The sequence below is a fragment of the Ochotona princeps genome, chromosome 17 (genome assembly GCF_030435755.1).
Source record: "Ochotona princeps isolate mOchPri1 chromosome 17, mOchPri1.hap1, whole genome shotgun sequence".
Lineage (NCBI taxonomy): Eukaryota > Metazoa > Chordata > Mammalia > Lagomorpha > Ochotonidae > Ochotona > Ochotona princeps.
The window spans coordinates 51,865,190-51,883,405 of record NC_080848.1 but is presented as its reverse complement, the minus strand read 5'-3'; the positions used below and the strand labels follow the sequence as shown (position 1 = coordinate 51,883,405).

General features: G+C 48.2%; 1 protein-coding gene across 2 annotated transcripts in view; it reads right to left on the bottom strand.

Annotated features, from left to right (window-relative positions):
* GAS7 (growth arrest specific 7) overlaps positions 1 to 18,216 on the bottom strand; it is a 221,357-nt gene that overhangs the window by 94,603 nt on the left and 108,538 nt on the right. The window contains exon 1 of one of the 2 annotated variants that reach the window (XM_058676589.1): positions 13,998 to 14,052. The exons of the other annotated variant lie outside the window; for it this stretch is intronic. Within the exon in view, the coding sequence (XP_058532572.1) occupies positions 13,998 to 14,021 (24 nt within the window). The 5' untranslated portion in view covers positions 14,022 to 14,052. Of the gene's footprint in view, positions 1 to 13,997; positions 14,053 to 18,216 lie in introns of those variants that run through there. 2 annotated transcript variants of the gene reach the window in all.

The window sequence follows — 18,216 nt, the reverse complement described above, 5'->3', positions numbered from 1 at the left end:
GTAGGGCAAATGCTCAAAGTTCCCCAAAATTGCCAAGAATAAAAGAAAAACAGAAAATAAGAAGACAATATTTGAACAGTGTTCCTTTAGAAAGACCAGGACAAGCAGATTCAAGCTCATCATCTATTATAAAGACAATAAATAACAAAAAGCCAGGCTTACAAATAAGCAAAGAGAAAATTTTAACTAGGAAGCCAGATTTTCCTCAAACTCTCCTCTCCCTTACTATGGCAAAAGAGCATCTCTCATGAACAAAGCCCCATAGGATGCCCCTTGGAATGGTCTGGAAGACATCCTATGGACATTACATTTTCAGGGGTATAGTCAGCTCTGGGGGTGTCCATAATGACTTGCTGAAGAATGGGATCAGCTGAACTGCAAATACGAGTTTTTGCCTGAAACATCTGAGATCCAAGACACATCAAGTTACCTTTGTACTTCTTTGCATGGATTTCAAAAAATGTCTGCACTCAAATCACCTTTAGCTCCATTTCCACAAACCTTTGGACACAACCCTCATATTTCATACACTAAATAACTAGGAGGCTCTCGTTGAGCACACAAGTGAAGGTATAACAACTGACCTTCCAGGCATGGAGGCATAAATCAAGATCAGGAAGAAGACAACAGAAAAGGAATGACATAAATGCTTCTCAGTGTAGATGAACGGCCAGCTCAGGGATATCACCAGCTAAGTTCTGTCATCTGGTGGATCTGGTATCCCAGGATATGAACTTGGTGCCAGGTATGCCATCCACCTTTTGTCTGGCTCTCATTACCCCAGGAACCAGGACGGGTTTCTTCTGCACTGTCACTCAAGGCCAGTGCACAAGGCTGGGGCCATGCATGAGAGACACATGTGGCTTCTGGGCACTTACCAACAATGGGGGACTATTCCAGCTCTGGGGACACTGTGCTGGGACAATCATCACACACACAAAGTCTTTGTTTCTTGCCTCCACCAAAGTAACGCTGTGCTCTGCGAAGCACCACAGTGGCCATTGTCTTTGCTGGGGCTCAGATGTCATCATTTTTTGCACGTTTAAGTCTCATAGTGAATGGCTCAAGTCTCTTTTAAAAAATAGTCTTTTTAAATCAGGAAAGACGGAAACACCATCCAGAGGTTGTCATCAAAATCCTGTACCACTCACTCTCCCTCCAAGAGTTGCTTCTGCTTTAGACACCAGAGAATGCAACACAACCTGTTTTTCTTGGAAAGATTTATTTATTTGAAAGAGCAACAGAGAGAGACAGAGCAGAGAGGGAGAGGGTAAGGTTAAAGGCATATCTTCCATCTGCTGGTTCACTCTCCAAAAGCTCTCAGTGGAAGCTGAGAGATAGGAACTCCATTCAGGTCTCCTACTTGGGCCATCCTCTGCTAACTTTCAGGAGCTGGATGGGAAGAAGAGCAGCTGGGACTTGAATCAGTGCTCCGACATGGGACGCCAACATTGCAGACCACAGTTTTATCTTTTTAAAATAAATTTCATTTATTTTTGATGATGTTTACATAGTTAAGAAGGATGCGTGCCCAAGTGGAACACTTACTAGGGTGGGGAAGGTCGTGGAATGGGGGAAAGTGGATGAGACAACTGCATCCAATCTCTTTTTCTTCCTGTATCTGGGGAACGTGGGGAGCCTAACCACATTAGTACACTGGATGGGGTACAGCCACCTGATCCCATCCCAGGATCCCTGATGTGAAGCATGTTCCTAGGGTATTGCTTAAGTGGTTTTGATAGTTCTAAGATGCTGTTGATTTTGTTGCTCCGGGATTGAGGAAATCCTTCCAAGGTTCATTAGCTGATATAGTCCACCTTGGCGTCTCCACTTGCCAAGATACTAGCTGTCAAAGGTTGGCCAGCAGAGCTGTCCAATTTATTTTGCTCTTCATAACACTAGATGTCCCCTGCAGGCCTCAATGAACTGGCTGTCACATCCTCCATGTGCATCTGGTCATGCTGTCTGCTGCACAGGTTTCAACAACTGAGGAGACCCAGTTCTATCACATGAATTCCATGGTCAGACTATACATCCTGTGATTTTCCCCGTGGTTTGAGTTCTAAGTCCAGTGGTCCAGTTGGGGGTCCTCAAACACATCTCACCAGAAGTGACTCCATACCTGACTTCTGTGTGTGCCAGCCAGTGTAGGGTCCAGCTCAGTCCATCACCCGCATCAGCCTATTCATATACTGTTGGTTGCAGTCTCTCAGTTAGTCCCCAGCCACATCAAATATGCAACCCAACTGATCCTGCGGCCCAGCCTAATTCTGCCCACCACACACCTGGCCTTCACACACACCAGTGGGACCTGCAGCTTAGTTGGGGCAACTGGCAATAACCCCCACCATGTCCACCCCCAGTGTATGCCAATGTGTCCACCAGACTGGTCGAGTCTGTTTCGCATCTCATATACATCAATGGGTGTTAGAGCCTAACTCAGCCTGACAAACCTTACTATCCAGCCCACACTCAACCACTGACACACTGAAGATCTGTGGCTGGAAGTGGGCCTTGCTGTGGAGCTAAGGTGATATCCCAGCTGCACTGTGGTTCCCAATGGTGAGCACGAGCCCTAGAATGGGGGTAGTGAACTGGATTGGACATGGTTACAATACCCCTTGGCATGAGTGTGGACTGGTTCTGGGATGTGCCAGACTAGGCTATGCTCTAGCACCCTATAGTGCTCACAGGAGCCATGGTGGGTATAGGATAGGCTGGGCTAGGTCTCTTCACCCTCTAAACCATGTGAGAGCTGGTTCTGGGGGTGGGCCAGGCATGGCTGGGATATAGAACCCAACAGTAAGAGTAGAAATGGGTGTGGGTCAGTTGGACAAGGCTGCTGTTTCTACAGGAAAGTAGGCAGACCAAGTTAGGCTGGGCCAAGAACCCACCGGCATGCTCAAAATCTGCAACTGGGAGGTGACCTGATAGAGGAGCTGGGGGAACTCCTCTGTCAGGATGCAGTTCCTGCAGGTGAGCACAAGAACTGAGGCTGGGAGCAGCCCAAACCAGGCCAGGTTAAAGTACCTGTTGTATACATGTGGGTCAGGTCTCAGGGACAGCCTGGCTGGGCCAGTTCATAACACCCACTGGCAGATGTGAGAACCAGGACTGGGTGAGGACAGGCCGGGTTGGGCACAACTAAGCCAACTCACGTTAGGGCCAGGACTAGGGGCTGTTCAGGTTGGACTAGGCTGCAGCACCCATCAGCATGAGCTGGGACTGGGGGCAGTCTGGGCCAAGCCAGGCTGTAGCATCCACTGGTGAATGCTGAGGTGAAGTGAGACATGTCACATGGAGCCACAGCATCCACCAGCACACATAAACCCTGGTGTCAGGGTAGGGGATAAGTGAACCTGGTAGGGTGGTTATAAGGACTCCCTATTGAGCCACTGCTCCTGCTGGGGTGTGTGTGTGTGTGTGTGTGTGTGTGTGTGAGAGAGAGAGAGAGAGAGAGAGAGAGAGAGAGAGAGAGAGAGAGAGAGAGAGAGAGCGCGCGCGCGCGCTGGGACTGGGGGCAGACCAGTCTGGGCAGGGCTATAAAACTTGTTGGCTTACATGTGAACTGGGTTAGGAGGAGAGTCAGGGGGCAAGTCCTATCAGGCTAGATCACAGAACCACCTGGAAAGTGTAAGATCCAGGGCTGGAGGTGGGCCCAATAGCGAAACTGTTGGCACCCCTCTGATGGACTGCAGCTAGTGAGCATGGGAAGCAGGGCTGGGAGCAAGCCTGGCTTGACAGGCAGTGGCACTTGCTGGCATAGCTTATCTTTTGGACCATGGGAAACGATACTCTCCTTACCTCAAAAAGTGAAAATGTATGCAAAGGTATACATGCAGGTATAGAGTAGGATTCTTCTGGTGGTTTCAAACATATTTATTTTGCCACCTTAGAACATCTTTATTTAAAAATATTTTTAATTTTATTTTTCAATTAGTTTTAAAATCAATAAAACTCCCTTCTGCTCAAATCAGGATATGCAATTCTGAGTTCACAAGATGAGGCTACTTCATATAGTAGAAAAATCGAACTACAAGATAAGCTTATTTTGGTGCATTAAAAAATGGTGGTTTAACGCACTGCATCACAGCACTTTCTCTTCCAACTCGCATTTGTTGTCATCCTTGCATTGATTGAAAAGGTTCTATTCCATTACATCATTCTCATTATCTTAAAGATAAAGCTGTCCCATATGAAAGATAGCAAAGAAAGAGATTTTTTTTTCTTTGCTACTCCCAATGTGATCCCAATTACATAGAAAAACACTTAAAATTTAAAAAAACCACCTAAATACAAGGAAAAAAGAAAAGAATCTCCCAGGGCTGGCATGCTGGCTCAATTGGCTAAATTCTCACGTTGCAAGTGCCAGGGTTCTATATGGATACCAGTTCATACCCCAGCTGTTCCACTTCCAATTCAGTTCCCTGCTTGTGGCCTGGGAAAGCAGTAGAGGATGGCCCAATGTTTTGGGATCCTGCACCCACAGGGAAGACCTGAAAAAATTACTAACTCCAGGTTTCAGATCAGCTCAGCTCCAGCCATTGCAGCCATTTGGGGAAGTGAACCAGTGGATGCAGGATCTTTTTCTCTGTTTCTCCTTCTCTATGTAAATGTGTTCTGCCTTTCCAATAAAAATAAATAAATCTTAAAAAAATCTCCTGCTTCAATCTTTAATTACATATGCTTTTCTGCCTCTCTCAAATTTTCTACAATAAGCATATGAATTTAATGCATCTAAAACTATTTTTATTATAAGCTAATGCTTAAAAATAGCATTACTTGAAATATTCAAATCAGAATAGCAAAATTCTTCCACATATCCCATCTCACCTGCTGACATCTAAAATGAACATCATTTATCAGACTAGAATTTACTGGGCTATCTTTCAAATGGGGACAGCTTTATCTTTGAGATAATGAAAATGATGTAATGGAATAAAACCATTTCAATCAATGCAAAGATGATACACAAAATATGAGTTGGAGGAAGAAGTTAGTGTTGTGATACAGTGGGTTAAGCCACCAGCTGCCACATACTGGCATCCCACATAAGGGCTTGTTAGAGTTCTAGCTGCATCACATTCAATTTAATTCCCTGCTAGTATGCCCAGGAAAGCAACCCTAACTGGTCTGAATTCTTGGGCCCTTGGCAACACATGAGGAAGACTTGGATGGAGTTTCTACCTCCCAGTTTTTTCCTCGCTCAGCCCTGGTTATTGCAGCCATTTGGGGAGTGAACCAGCAGATGAAGATCTCTCTCTCTCTCTCTCTCTCTCTCTCTCTCTCTCTCTCTGTTTGTGTGTCTCTCTCTCATGCTCCCTTTCAAGTACATGAATCTTAAAAAGAGAGAGGGAGAGAGAGGAAGAGGACCCTAGCAATCATTTGATCCCATCTAGCCATTTTAAAGGTGGGAAACCTGAGGCCCAGGGTCAGGATTTAGTCACCACTTTCGCAGGTTCAGCACAACATCCCTCCCTTTCACCCAGAGGCTGCTCCAGACCTGGGTGCAGATGTCACCCTGGTGGCTAAGGGACTGACGTGTGCCTAGCAAGCAGAGCTGAAGCTAGAGCTCCAGTTAGCACCCAGCTGACCTCAACACTGCTCTCTGAAAGGGGACCTTTTCCATAAAGCCCGGCTCTGCTCAACCACAGCCACTTCCCATCTGGTTGCAGTCGGTGATCCCCACAGAGGGAGGGAGGAAACATCTGTGTGCACAGGAGGAGCGAAGGCAGAAACACATTGGATGTTCCCTTCCAGCAAATGCTCTTTTGCCATCCCTTCCTCTCCTTCCCCCTCCCCGTCTCCCTACTTACTGAGATACCAAGCTCCACTAAAAGGAAGAAGACTGGAAGCTTCCAGAAACTTCTAGAAACACCAACCTCCATTGTGCTACATGTATTCCCAACAACAGGTGGGCATAAGTTGCACTAGGGCTGAAGTGAGATAAAAATAGAAGATACAGGTCTGACTAACATCTTTGTGGGCCACAGACAACTATCTGGTTGCTCCAAACCCAGCTTCTGTCCTCCAGCCAAAAGTTCAAGTTGAGGTCTTGTGCCTTACCAGCCATATAACTTTGAGCAAGCCATCTCACCTCTACAAACCTCATTATTTTTATCTTTCCCAAGCATGAATGTGGAGACATTACCACCTACTTCACATAATTTATGTAATGACCTATAAGAGGATAAAGCCAATACTGAGTATGTCTCATATTAGCTCTGCTCCAAACCTTCCTATTTCTAAGTCCACGGGTTACCTTTGAGAAATACCACCAGTTGAGATCACTGAAGCAAAGTTGCCAGGCCCTTCCCAACAGCCTGGGCTAAATTCTCTGACACCTTCTTACCACTGGGAGACAGACGAGGCCCACAAATGACTAAGAGGAAGACAAGTAGTAAGTAGAATTCAGAGAACTATCAGATGGGGCCAGTAAATCCCATATGATTGAGAAGTCCAGAGTCCCCCAGTTCATCCTTGGGAGTTGGTGTGCTGAAGGAAATGACATCAAGATCTTGACCAAGATCTGCACACCAATAACGCACAACCCTGACAACTGCTGCAAAGCAGGCTGTATGTTCCTTCATTTGAACTTTCTTGCCATGGGCCAAGGAAACCCCAACAGAACACTCCTTGCTACATCAAGGTCCTGAAGATGAGCCAGACTGGAAAATAGGGAGAAAAAAAAGAAGCATGGGTTTCCCTTTTTTCTCAACATTGGATGTCCTCAAATTCCACTGCCTGTGTTCACCACCAGATCCCATCTTACTGTTGCTCTTGGTTTGCTAGGAAATTACTTCTTATTTTCACCTTATAATTGGGGCTGGTTTGGACCAGCTATTCTGGCCCTTAGGGTGGCCCCATTCCTCTTCACTCCAGGCTTCCACTGACTCTGATTCTCCCCCTCCTCCTCTATCACACCGGAGGCTCCCCTGCAGTGCCTAGCAATCATCTTTCCAAAGGCAAACACTCCAGTGGGGGAAGTCACAGTGGAAGCTGTGGGAACTGGGACCAGACAAACCTCTAATTATTAATTTGACACGGCAGAAGAAGCTAACCACGGATTGCCACCCAGGAACATCGAACAGTCCCAGGGGTGAGAAGCAAGTTGCTAAGAGGATGGGAGGGGAAGTATCTGATTAAGCATCTCCGCAGCAAAGAGCTCTGACCAGCACTCAGAGGTACAAGGACACCCTGGTGGAAGATGAACTGGGAACCCCACTGTGTGTGAGCAGCCCTGCCTGCCCAAGCAAAGCGAGCAGCACAGGCAGCTAGTGGCTCAGTTCTCACAATAAGGTGCTCAGACCCTCTCATCTAGGATGTGTTCTGGAGGCCTGGGTTCAACCCTCCTCCAGCCCGGGCATAACGCCACTCAACTCTGGCTCCCCACTTTTAGGCTGACTCCTGGAAGACGTGGGCCCAAGTATTAAGTCCCACTCTCTCCTCCCATGGACCCTCTGGTCTGGTTGACCTGTGATGAGAAGTCATCAACTCATACTCATCTGTGCTCCCTGGTACAATAGTGGTCCCATAAGATTACAAAGAAGCAAATTCCCATTGTAACATCATAACACACGCATCCTTCCCATGATCACAGTGGTGCTGGGGAAACAACTCAACTGTTACCAGTCAATAAAAGCAATTTGAACAGTACATAATATTTGATTGTACTTGATCATAAAGAACTTTATTACTAGTTTAGATATTGACCACACTGTTTCTCAGGGACCAGCACCATAGTATTGTAAGCCAATCCTCCACTGCAGCACTGGCATCTCATATGGGTACCAGTTCATGTCCCAGCCATTCCACTTTTGATTTAGTTGCCTATTAATGGTCTGGGAAGACAGTGGAAGAAAGCCTATGGCCTTGAGTCCCTGTATCCATGTGGGGGATCTGGAAGAACCTCCTGGCTCTCAGTTTCAGATTGGCTCAGTTTTGATTATTGAGGCTTTCTCTCTCTCCCCTTTCTCTCTCTCTGTAACTCTTTCAAGTTAAAAAAAAATGCTAAAAAGAAATCAGTGTAGGAGTGAGTACTTGGCTTAGCTGTTAAAATGTCCATGTCCCACACCAGGATACTTAGATTTGGGCCCTAGCTCCAGCTCCTGACTCCAAGCTTCCTGTTAATGCAGACCCAGTGGTAATCCTTCAGGCAACTGGGATCCTACCACCCACATGAAATACCCAGATGGAGTTCCTGACTTTCAGTTGCAGGCCCTGGCCTATCCAGGGGGCACTGTAGGCACATGCCAGTGAAGCAGCACACAGCAGCCTGTGTGCTTTCGCTTTCTGCCTCTCAAATCAACGAACATTTCTTTATAGAAAGCTGACTGTAAAACAGTCTCCTACAACAGCAGCATCCATGTTTACCACGTGTCTTGACTGTCCGAAGAGGCCATGAGGACTGATTGAGCGGCACTATCCAGGTCTCTGTAAGGCATTCTGTTTGTGCCCAGTGATGCAATCCACTAATGACGCATTTCAGAGCAGAATCTGTCAGCCTGCCTAGCAAGTGGGTGTCTGACTTTCCTGGGGTTCCCCACGCACAAGGTGAGGATGGAAGAGATGGAGACTACAAGGCTTTGCCCACATGCTTATCCATTTCTATTCTAGGAGGGAACTTGGACACTTCAGTGCTTTCAGGGATGCCCACATTGCAAATGAATGAGATGGGCCATGGCTTGGTCAGAGCCAAGAAAACAAGATTCCAAGGACCTAAAGCCCTGTGAGCAAATGCACCAGGGAGGACTTGTTCTCTTGGCTCACACAAAGAAAACCAGAGCCTTTAGCCAGAGGGATGCTGCAGGCAGCCAAGTGACCACCCATGAATCAGCAGTCTGAGCTACCTATGCCAGATCTGAAATGCGTGTACATGAGACCAGCTTTTGCTTACACAGTTTTAATAAACAACTGGTTCCTGCCGATGACCTGGAACAACTAACATGGTCCTTCTTAACATGATTCTGATCCCTGGCCTCATCTGCTAGGGTCACAAACCACGGGGCCATGGGAAGGCAGTCGGGACTGGGTCTCGAGGAGGTCTGGAAGCATTAAGCATCCCCAAGGCAGCTGTGCCGATAGCTGTGACCCTCAAGGGCCACGAGGTCATGAGGGCTATGTCCTCATGGACAAATGAGTACATCATAGGTGAGGATCAGCTCCCATTGGAGTGGCCTTGTTACAAAAGCGAGTCCTGCCCTTCTTAGTCACCTGGTACCTCCCACTCTCCTGACCCCACCTGATGCCAGCACCATGATCTTGACACTAGCCAACCATGTCCATTTTCCTTATAGACTACTGTATGCTGGGACAGCAGCACAGAGCGTGTTGTGGCTCAGAATGCACAAGTGTAAGACATTTTTCCATGCTACCCTAGGGAAACCCCTAAGACGAAGAACCGAATCGTTTGACAAAAATAGCCCTGAGCCACCATCCACTGCCTTCCCAGAACATAAGTAGGGAGCTGGATGGTGAGAAGTAGAGGAGCCAGGACATGAACCAGCGCCCATATGGGATGCTAGCAAGTAGATTAGCCAATTATTTATGTCATTTCACCTGCCCTTTTACTTTCTTCTCGTTAACCAGGGATCGCAGCCTCTCTCTCTGCACTAGCCCAGTGTCTTACAACGACAGTGACAGATGTGGCTGTCCCCTCCACACTCAGCATGACAGTAGTAATGGTAAAAGGCCAGCAGGCATCAGAAGGGGTCATCATACAGATGATGGGGTCCACCCTCGTCTTTTCCGAATCATGAAATGTTGGGTAGTGCCCAAAATTTGCATTTCTAGAAAACTCCTCAGCGTGCACCTGCTGCAGCTGTGGGCCCCACTGAATTTGAGGGGATAAAAGTCTCTGTTTTCAATCTAGCTATGGACCAAGATAATTGGCATTCAGTAAGCTGATAAATTCAGTTTTACAAGGAAACAGTCCCTTCGACACTTATATGTAGAACATAGTACTTCTACGTACAGGTAATAGCTCACAGATTCCCTAACCATATGATACAGGTTCCAAATGAAACAAATCACAACAATGATTCCACTCTTGGCCTCCATGCTGGCAGGCAGCAGAGATGGTCAGAGACTGCAGCGAACTGAAAAACCAACTACCCGCCACCTGCACTCTGTGGCCATGACGACCAGCAAGGCTTGGTGCTGTCAGAGCTTTTTGCTTTTGTCAGAGAAGCCAGAAATGTGAAATTTTTAATGTGAAATGTGCTGATTTTGAGATGCTGGAAACCAACTCAAAATGTTTTAAGTAAACCCTGGGCAAAATACACAACCAAAACAGTAACAAAAGACTCCCACAGCTCTGCACTTGATATTGCTCACTGGCCACCAGCGTGCCAACCCTGGGTATAACTGTTGGGTATTTGCAGAAGCAAGCCGTAACAAGGGGCTTCCCCAGTCTTAAGGATGGAAGCGTCTTTGGAGAGCTGTGTACACTCCCCAGGAACTTCAAACATATGGCCAGCTCCCACCTACCTCCCGCAGCCCGAGCCTAGCCTTGTTTGGCAGGGAGGCATAATTCAACGTATGGACGCAGTGTATTAAGTCATCACCTACACTGTTGGCCTCACATATTGGAGCTTGATTCAAGTTCTAGTTGTTCCACTTCCAACCAACTCCCTGCTAATGTAGTTAGGAAGGCAGTGGAAGACTGTCCAAATATTTGAGCCCCTGCCACCCGGAGGGGCGGACACTTGATGGACTTTCAGCCTCCTGGCTTTGTCCAGCGTCCAGCCTGGCTGTTGCTGCCATTTGGGGAGTGAATCGCTGATGGATATTTCTTGTTCTGTCACTGCACCTTTTAAGTAAATAAATCTTTTTTAAAATAAGGTTTCTTGGGCAGATAGGAAGCTGGGAAGCTTGGTCTCTTGATTTCTGGAAAGAGGGATGCCCATCAGCCAATGAGTAGGCTCGGAAGGGAAGCAGGTGAGAGAAAACAGCGACAGGTTTAGGAATGAGGTGTTCATTACAAGCAAGGCAGGGAGACTGAGAAAGGGATGAGCAGGGGAGAACAGATTGGTAGCAGAGCAGGGATTTGGAACCGGGGAGGATGTGAGGCAGACACAGCAGCCTGGGGGAGCAGAGATGTCAGACTCAAAGGGTCTGAGTGTCAGAGAATGAGCAGAGATGTCCACATTGCAAGACCGAATGGCTGGAAGCCAGCACCCTGGGAACACTGAGCATTCAGGCAAAGAGGGCTGGATCAGCCTCAGAAGGCAGGGGAATGTGTGTCGTGGGGCCACAGAGTACCATAGCAGAGGCTGCAGAAACTGCCCTCTGACACACCCCAGGCCCTGGAAGGAGAGATAACCACCTCCCTGTCCCCAGACCTCCCACTTCCCAAATGGTCCACATGCTCTTAGGGTGTATCCTGACTCTACCCCACCGAAAACCCTCCCTCCTGTTTCCAGAGGTGCCAGGGTCTCCCTACTCAGGGAGTCATGGCCAACTCTAGCATGATGTCAGAGCTCATTCAGCCCCAGCTGGATGCCAGCACTCTGCAGATTTTTAAAGAATTAATCTGATGGTAAAGACCACACTTTATGTCACAGCTCAAGATACGTGCACTGTGATGCTTCTGACCCGCGGCACCTGCAGAACACTGGACAGGTTCCCATTGTGGTTTTTATGCTGCTTGATACCGATTAGATGTGTGTGTGTGTGTGTGGCTTGGCATGCACAATGGTCAATATATATATTGCTAGGATGAGTGTGTGGTGCTGCGATTAAGGCACCACTTGGGAGTGCCTAGGCTGGGCCCTGCTCCTCTCCAGACTCTGGCTTCACGCTCATGGAGAATCAGCAGGCAATGGCTGGGATGCTCTTAGCTTTCTATCACCCAAGGGGGAGACCCAGATGGAGTTTGACACTCCTGGTTTTGCCTTCCAGTTCTGGCAGCTGTGGGAATTTGAGGGAGAACTGTGTTTGAAATCCCTTCCTTCCTTCTTTCCTTCCTTCCTTTTTTCCTTCCTTCCTTCCTTCCTTCCTCCCTCCCTCCCTCCCTCCCTCCCTCCCTTCCTTCCTTCCTTCCTTCCTTCCTTCCTTCCTTCCTTCCTTCCTTCCTTCCTTCCTTCCTTCCTTCCTTCCTAATTGGTTTCTTCTTCTTTGAAAGGCACAGTTACAGAGAGAGAAGGACAGAAATCTTTCATCTGCTGCTCACTTCTCAAATGGCGGCAACAACTGGAGCTGGGCTAATCTGAGGCTGGGGCCTAGGAGCTTTTTCTAGGTGTCCCAAATGGTTGCAGGGACCCAAGCACTTGAGCCATCCTTCACTGCCTTCCTAGGCAGGGAGCTGGATCAGAAGGGGAGAAGCTGGACATGAACTGGGACCCATACGAAATGCTGGCACCACACGCAGAGGCTTAGTTTGCTATGTCACAGCGCTGACCCCTCTTCTTCTTTCAAATAAATGACAATACATACACTATTCTTTGTTTTTAAAACTGCTTTATCCACCTTAATCTCCCCTCTCAGAATTTCTCCCGTTTCTGTAATTCCATCAAAAATTCTTAACAACGCTTCTTTTATTACACTTTTCCTTCACCCAGTGAGAAATAAATTCCCAGTGCTCAATCTCTCAGCCGCAGAGAACCAGATAACCCCCACAGGCCTTTAGAGTATGAACATGCAAATTTCCTCTTTTCAAGAACAGAGCTCAAGGGGCAAACATTTGGTGTAGCGGGTAGGATATGCTAATCGGGACACCCATACCCCATACCAGAGCGCCTAGGTCAAATCCCAATTCTGCTTCTGCTTCTAGCTTCCTCCCGATGTACGTGTGGGAGGCAGCACACAGTACACCTGAGTTCCTGCCTCATAGATGAATGATCCACGCTGAGATTCCTGGCTCCTGGCTTTAGCATGGCCAAAACCCAGTAATTAGAGCCATTTGGAAAGTGAACCAGTGGGTGGGAGATCGCTCTGTCTCTATCCATTTCTGCCTATCATGTAAGATGACAATAAATATTTTTGAGAGGAGGGGATAAAGGACAAAGACCAAGACTATAGATTGACTCAGTGCTCTTAAGTTATCTGTACACTGTCTGCTCCTACAGGAGAGGGACCTTAGTGATAATTCCTTTGGCTGTCCCTAAGTCTATGGATGCCTGTGTCACCCTGTCACTTACAGGATTGCCTGGTGGTATGCAAACCACTCTGTCCTCAGACGCCTCACAGCCTGAGCACTACCCTCCCCAGTGCCAAACTGGCCCAGACACTGGCCCACCACAGTGCTGGGTGGAGGTGGTCTGCCTGTCTCCTGCTCAGGTGGAGAAGAAAATGGCAGAATCCACAGAGAGCCGAGTTTTTGCAACCGGACCCCTGTACTCTTTCAGAAGGCTACCTGGCTTCCAGATCCTGTTATATAATCCCATGCTTTTTATGTGCCCCTGACCTATGACACCTGAAAGGGGTGTCCCACATGTGTTCCTTATCAGGTATGTGTGCCCACATGACCGAGGGTGCAGACATGCCTGGCTGGCTGTGTGACATCTGAGAAAGCCAGTAGCCTCTCTGGGCTGCTCTCTCATCCAGAAGCTAAGGGAGCTGTGCCCATAGACTTTTCCCAGCTTTTTCTGAGAACTCCAAACATGCCACCCGCAGCCACTCAGGGGTGGTCACGTTAGAAAAGTAGGAAAAAGCAGAATCCAAGAGGGAAAGATCCCAAACAGGAAAAAGCAAAGTATGTCCCAGAAAATCCAAGCAAAACTTGATGAGCTCAACTCAGCTCCCCTGCCTTGCATAGCCTTGGGTCACCAAGGGACCCTAACCCATGGAAGGCGCAAGGATGGGAGGGAGCATGAGGGGAAACAGGAACTCCACCCAGAGGTGTCCCCTAAACCAAGCCAAACCCTAGTCTGGCCACGAGCCAACCCACACAAGGCTTCTTCTCCCGCTGGAACATCTGGCCACCTGGCCCGCAACCTGCTCTAGTCAGCTTGAAGCATCAGCACCAAGAAGCTGTGTGCCCTGGGGTTCCCCCTCACCTCAGCCCTGTGGTCCGTCCTCATGCAAATCCGACACGCTGGTCACCATCTCCCAATCCATCGCTTTCCCGTGGCATCGGCTAATTCACTGTGCAAAGCAGCATTTATATATAGAAAGTTGCAGCCACGCAGGTTAGCATTAAAATAGAGACTTCAGGTTGTCGTGGCAACCAAACAAATGATATTCAAAATGAAAGAGATGGATTCTGCAATCGAGAAGGCATGTCCACAGCTTTCCAGGGAAGCTGCGCCCCTTCCCCTCTGGGAGTAGGTGGGATGGCCTCCGAACAAGTGCCTGTGAGCTGGAGGAGCCTGCTCCACCCTGTGAGGTCACCTGCTTGGGTTCCAACTAGCCATGGCCACCACCCCGCCTGCACAAACTCCTTCCCAGACAGAGGTCAAGGTGTTGAGGGGGTGTGATGAGCCTAATTACACACATGGGTTTGCAAAGCTTTTACTCGACACTATAGGGAGGGTGGCTACTTCAGAGGCTGGAGGGTGGTGCAGGATACCACATGGGAATTTTGTGGCCAATGAACCTTCTTCATCCAGTATGAACCCATGCATGAGTTGAAATCCATTAGAAAATGGTGTCTCAAAATGTTAATTTTACTCTGTGTCAACGGGGAAGATAGCATGCCACTTTCTCTTCAGAAACAGGCAAGCAAGCACAAAGTATCAGCAATGATGACATGTCCTTTCCTTGCACTACAAACATCAAACAAGGGATCCCTCCCCCTACACAGTCAAGTCCTGAGAGCCAGTGTTATTGAGATCATGGTTGCTTTTTATTAACCAAGATCCTCTGCTTGGTTCAGTGTTCTCAGGGTGTGGCCCTTGGGCTAGCAGGATCAAACCACCTAGGGATTCCTTGGTAAGAATAAACTCTGGGGTCCCAACCTACTGAACTGAAACCAAGAGTCTGTATTTTCACAGGCCCACCATCAGGTGATTCCAGCGCATCTGAACATTTGGGGACCACTGGCCTAGATGTCCCAACTAGAGCCACTAGGCCAGCCCATCATGGAATGATTTGGCTTGGGTCCCTTGGCTAGCAAAGCGCCAGGGCCATGGGGCAGATCATTCTCCATATTCTTTTTGCTCTTCTTTTTGGTTTTCTTCTCTCCATCTCTACCCCTTAGCATGACCAGCCATTGCCATTCAGGCAGGAACTAAGGGTTCCCTCTTATGGCTGGGACACACCTGGAAGGAACCAGGCTGGTAACCAGAGAGAGGTTCTTCGGCCATGTGCAACTTGGGTTCTGTAACCACTCCTCTGCCTCCATCTGGCCAGAACCAGAACTGGAATGTCCCAGTATTCTTTCCTCCCCCAACTCTTGGAGCAACTCTGGAATCAAATGGGAACCTCATGATCCTGCCCTGAACCCTGGAAGAACACAACTTCCTACTTTCCCCAGAACAACAACTTCAAAGGCACTTTGCATGGTTACAGGCTCCGAAGCCACACAGAGATGACGGATTACAAGGAAGAAATCAGAACCATATGGATTTCATATTCAGCAAAATAAACAGAATTACAGTATCAGGGTTGGGCCCAAGACACCAAGTGGCTGTGCGTTTGGCCTAGAGCCCAGGCTTGGTGGCCCCCAGCACGGGCTGGGTTCCTGTGGCCTGTCCTCCCCACCCACAACTCCCACCAACAGTGCTGGGGGCGCCTGGCCTGCTGTCTGTCCCTTCCTGCCAAGGTCCTAGCTAGCAATCCTGCTGTGGCTGACATGTTAGGGTTTTATGGAGTTTTTTATATCCTGTTTTATGGTGCAGTGGAAGATAACTTAGCGTCTTTTCCAGTTCTACCCAAACGCGCACATGCACTGACAGGAATACTGTGTTGTTAACGACAGTTGTGATAGCTCCAGGGACTAGGGGTTGAGGGGACTCTGGGGGAGAGGAACAGCTGTGGCTCCCACCCTCTTTCAAACCACAAGTTCTTTCCTCCCAGAGCAAACCATGCTAGGTACACCCACTTCCCACCTCCAACCCCCTGCAGAACACAGAGGACTCTTCCCTCACCCAATCCCTGAGGAAGCAATATGGCACCCCACAATGTGTCTAAGCCAAGGGCAAGGCTGCCCCCCAGGGGCCATGCCTGGAGACACTGATTGGCTGTTACAACAGAGATGGAGAAGCTAGATGGGTGGATTAGTTGCCTTTAGCTGCTGTAACAAATCACAGCAAGTTCAGGGGCTTCATACAACACCTCTGTTCTCTTAGTGTTCCTATTTGGCTAGTGCATCTACCTTAGGCTCAAATTAAGCTCCATCAAGATGTAGACAGAACTAGCTCCTTCTAGGCTCTAAGGAAGAACCTATTTCTGGGTGCCTGCTCAGATTCTTTGGCTTGAGATTCCATTCTCCACACTTGTTTCTTTGAATGTGAGAGACAGAGACAGAAAAAGATCTTCCATCCACTGGTTCACTCCCCAGGTGGCAATAATGGCCGGAGCTGAGCCTATCCGAAGTCAGGAGCCAGGAACTTCTTCCAGGTCTTCCACGTGGGGGCAGGGTTCCAAGGCTCTGGACTGTCCTCAACAACTTTCCCAGGGCAAGAAACTGGAAGGGAAGTGGAGCAGCTGGAAACACGAACCAGTGCCTATATGGGGTCCTGGAGCATGCAAAGTGAGGACTTCAGCTGCTGGGCTACTGGACTGGGCTGGGCCCAGGATGGGTCCTTTTAACATAGTCATCTCTCTGGTTCTCTCCCTTTGGTATCCCTTCCTCATGTATAAGAATCCTAGTGATTATACAAGGGCTACCCAGGCAACCCAGGTCAGCTGATTTCTTACCTTGATTCTCACCTAGCATCTCTGCAGGTTCTGGGGATTAGGACATGAACAACTTCCAGGGTCAATAGGAAGCCTAGTGTGGGGATTACTGTTGTCTGGTAGGGAGAGGCCAGGGGAGCTGTTGAGTAAAGGACAGTCCAAAGAATCACCCAGCCACAATGTTAACAGTGCCAAGGCTATGCCGGTACAACTCATGCTGACCGGGCCTCCGGTAGTTCCTGATGACCCTGACTCAAGTCCATTTCCACAGAGAGATCAACTGTAGAATTTTTGGCGATCACAGAGAAGATCGGACCCATAATAAGGAACAATGTTCACACTCTGTTTATGTATCTTACGTATCAGAGTCTGTCTCTGATCTGGCAGTCATTTAATCTTCAAAATAACTCCTGATTTACAGAAAATACGAACTTTTAAAAACATACAATGAGGCCACCACCATGGCTCAACAGGGTAATCCTCTACCTGGAAGTGCCGGCATTCCATATGGACCCTGGTTTGTCTCCTCGCTGTTCCATTTCTGATCCAGCTCTCTGCTTACAGTCTGGGAAAGCAGTGGAGGATGGCCCAAAGCCTTGGGACCCTGCACCTGTGTGGCAGACCCGGAGGAAGCTCCTGGCTCCTGGCTTCGGATTGGCTCAGCTCCAGCTGTTGTGGCTATTTGGGGAATGAATCAGCAGACCAAAGATCTTCATCTCTGTCTCTCCTTCTCTCCATATATCTGACTTTCCAATAAAAATAAATACATTTTAATGATAACAAATATTTTTAAAAATCCAAACACATGAAATAGAATTTGTCTACAGCAGCTATTGAACACAGCAGACAAACAGCAATTCAACCCGAGGGCTGGCATTGTGTTGCCAGCAATTAGGCTGTTGCCTGTGACGCTGGAATTCCATATGAGCATTGGTTTGTGCCCTGGAGGCTCTGCTAAGATCCAGCTCCTTGTTAATGCACCTGAGAAAACAGCAAAAGATGATTTAAATGCTTGGGCCCCTGCACTCAAGTGGGGGACCCAGAGAGTTCCACGCTCCTGGCTTTGCCCTATTCCAACCCTGGCCATTGCAGTCATTTGGAAAGTGAACCAGCAGGAGGAAGATCTCTTTCCCTCTTTTTGTCTCTCCCTCAGTGTTAACTCTGTTTTTCAAATAAATACTAAAATGAATCTTTAAGTTTTTCTGTGGATATCTTCAAATAACATAGATAATTGTACATTGTTGCGAGGTTGCCATTTGGTGTCAGAACTCTCTGAGCTGGCCAATCAGGGGCTCACTTCCCTCCTGTCTCTCCTCACCTTCCTCTAGCAGTGCTGAACCATCCTCAGTTGATGCCAATTCCCAGGGCCCTGTGGACCTCTATCCCCTCCCCAGATGCCCCTTGGCAGGTTCCTGTGGGTGCATGGCTGAGGCCTGG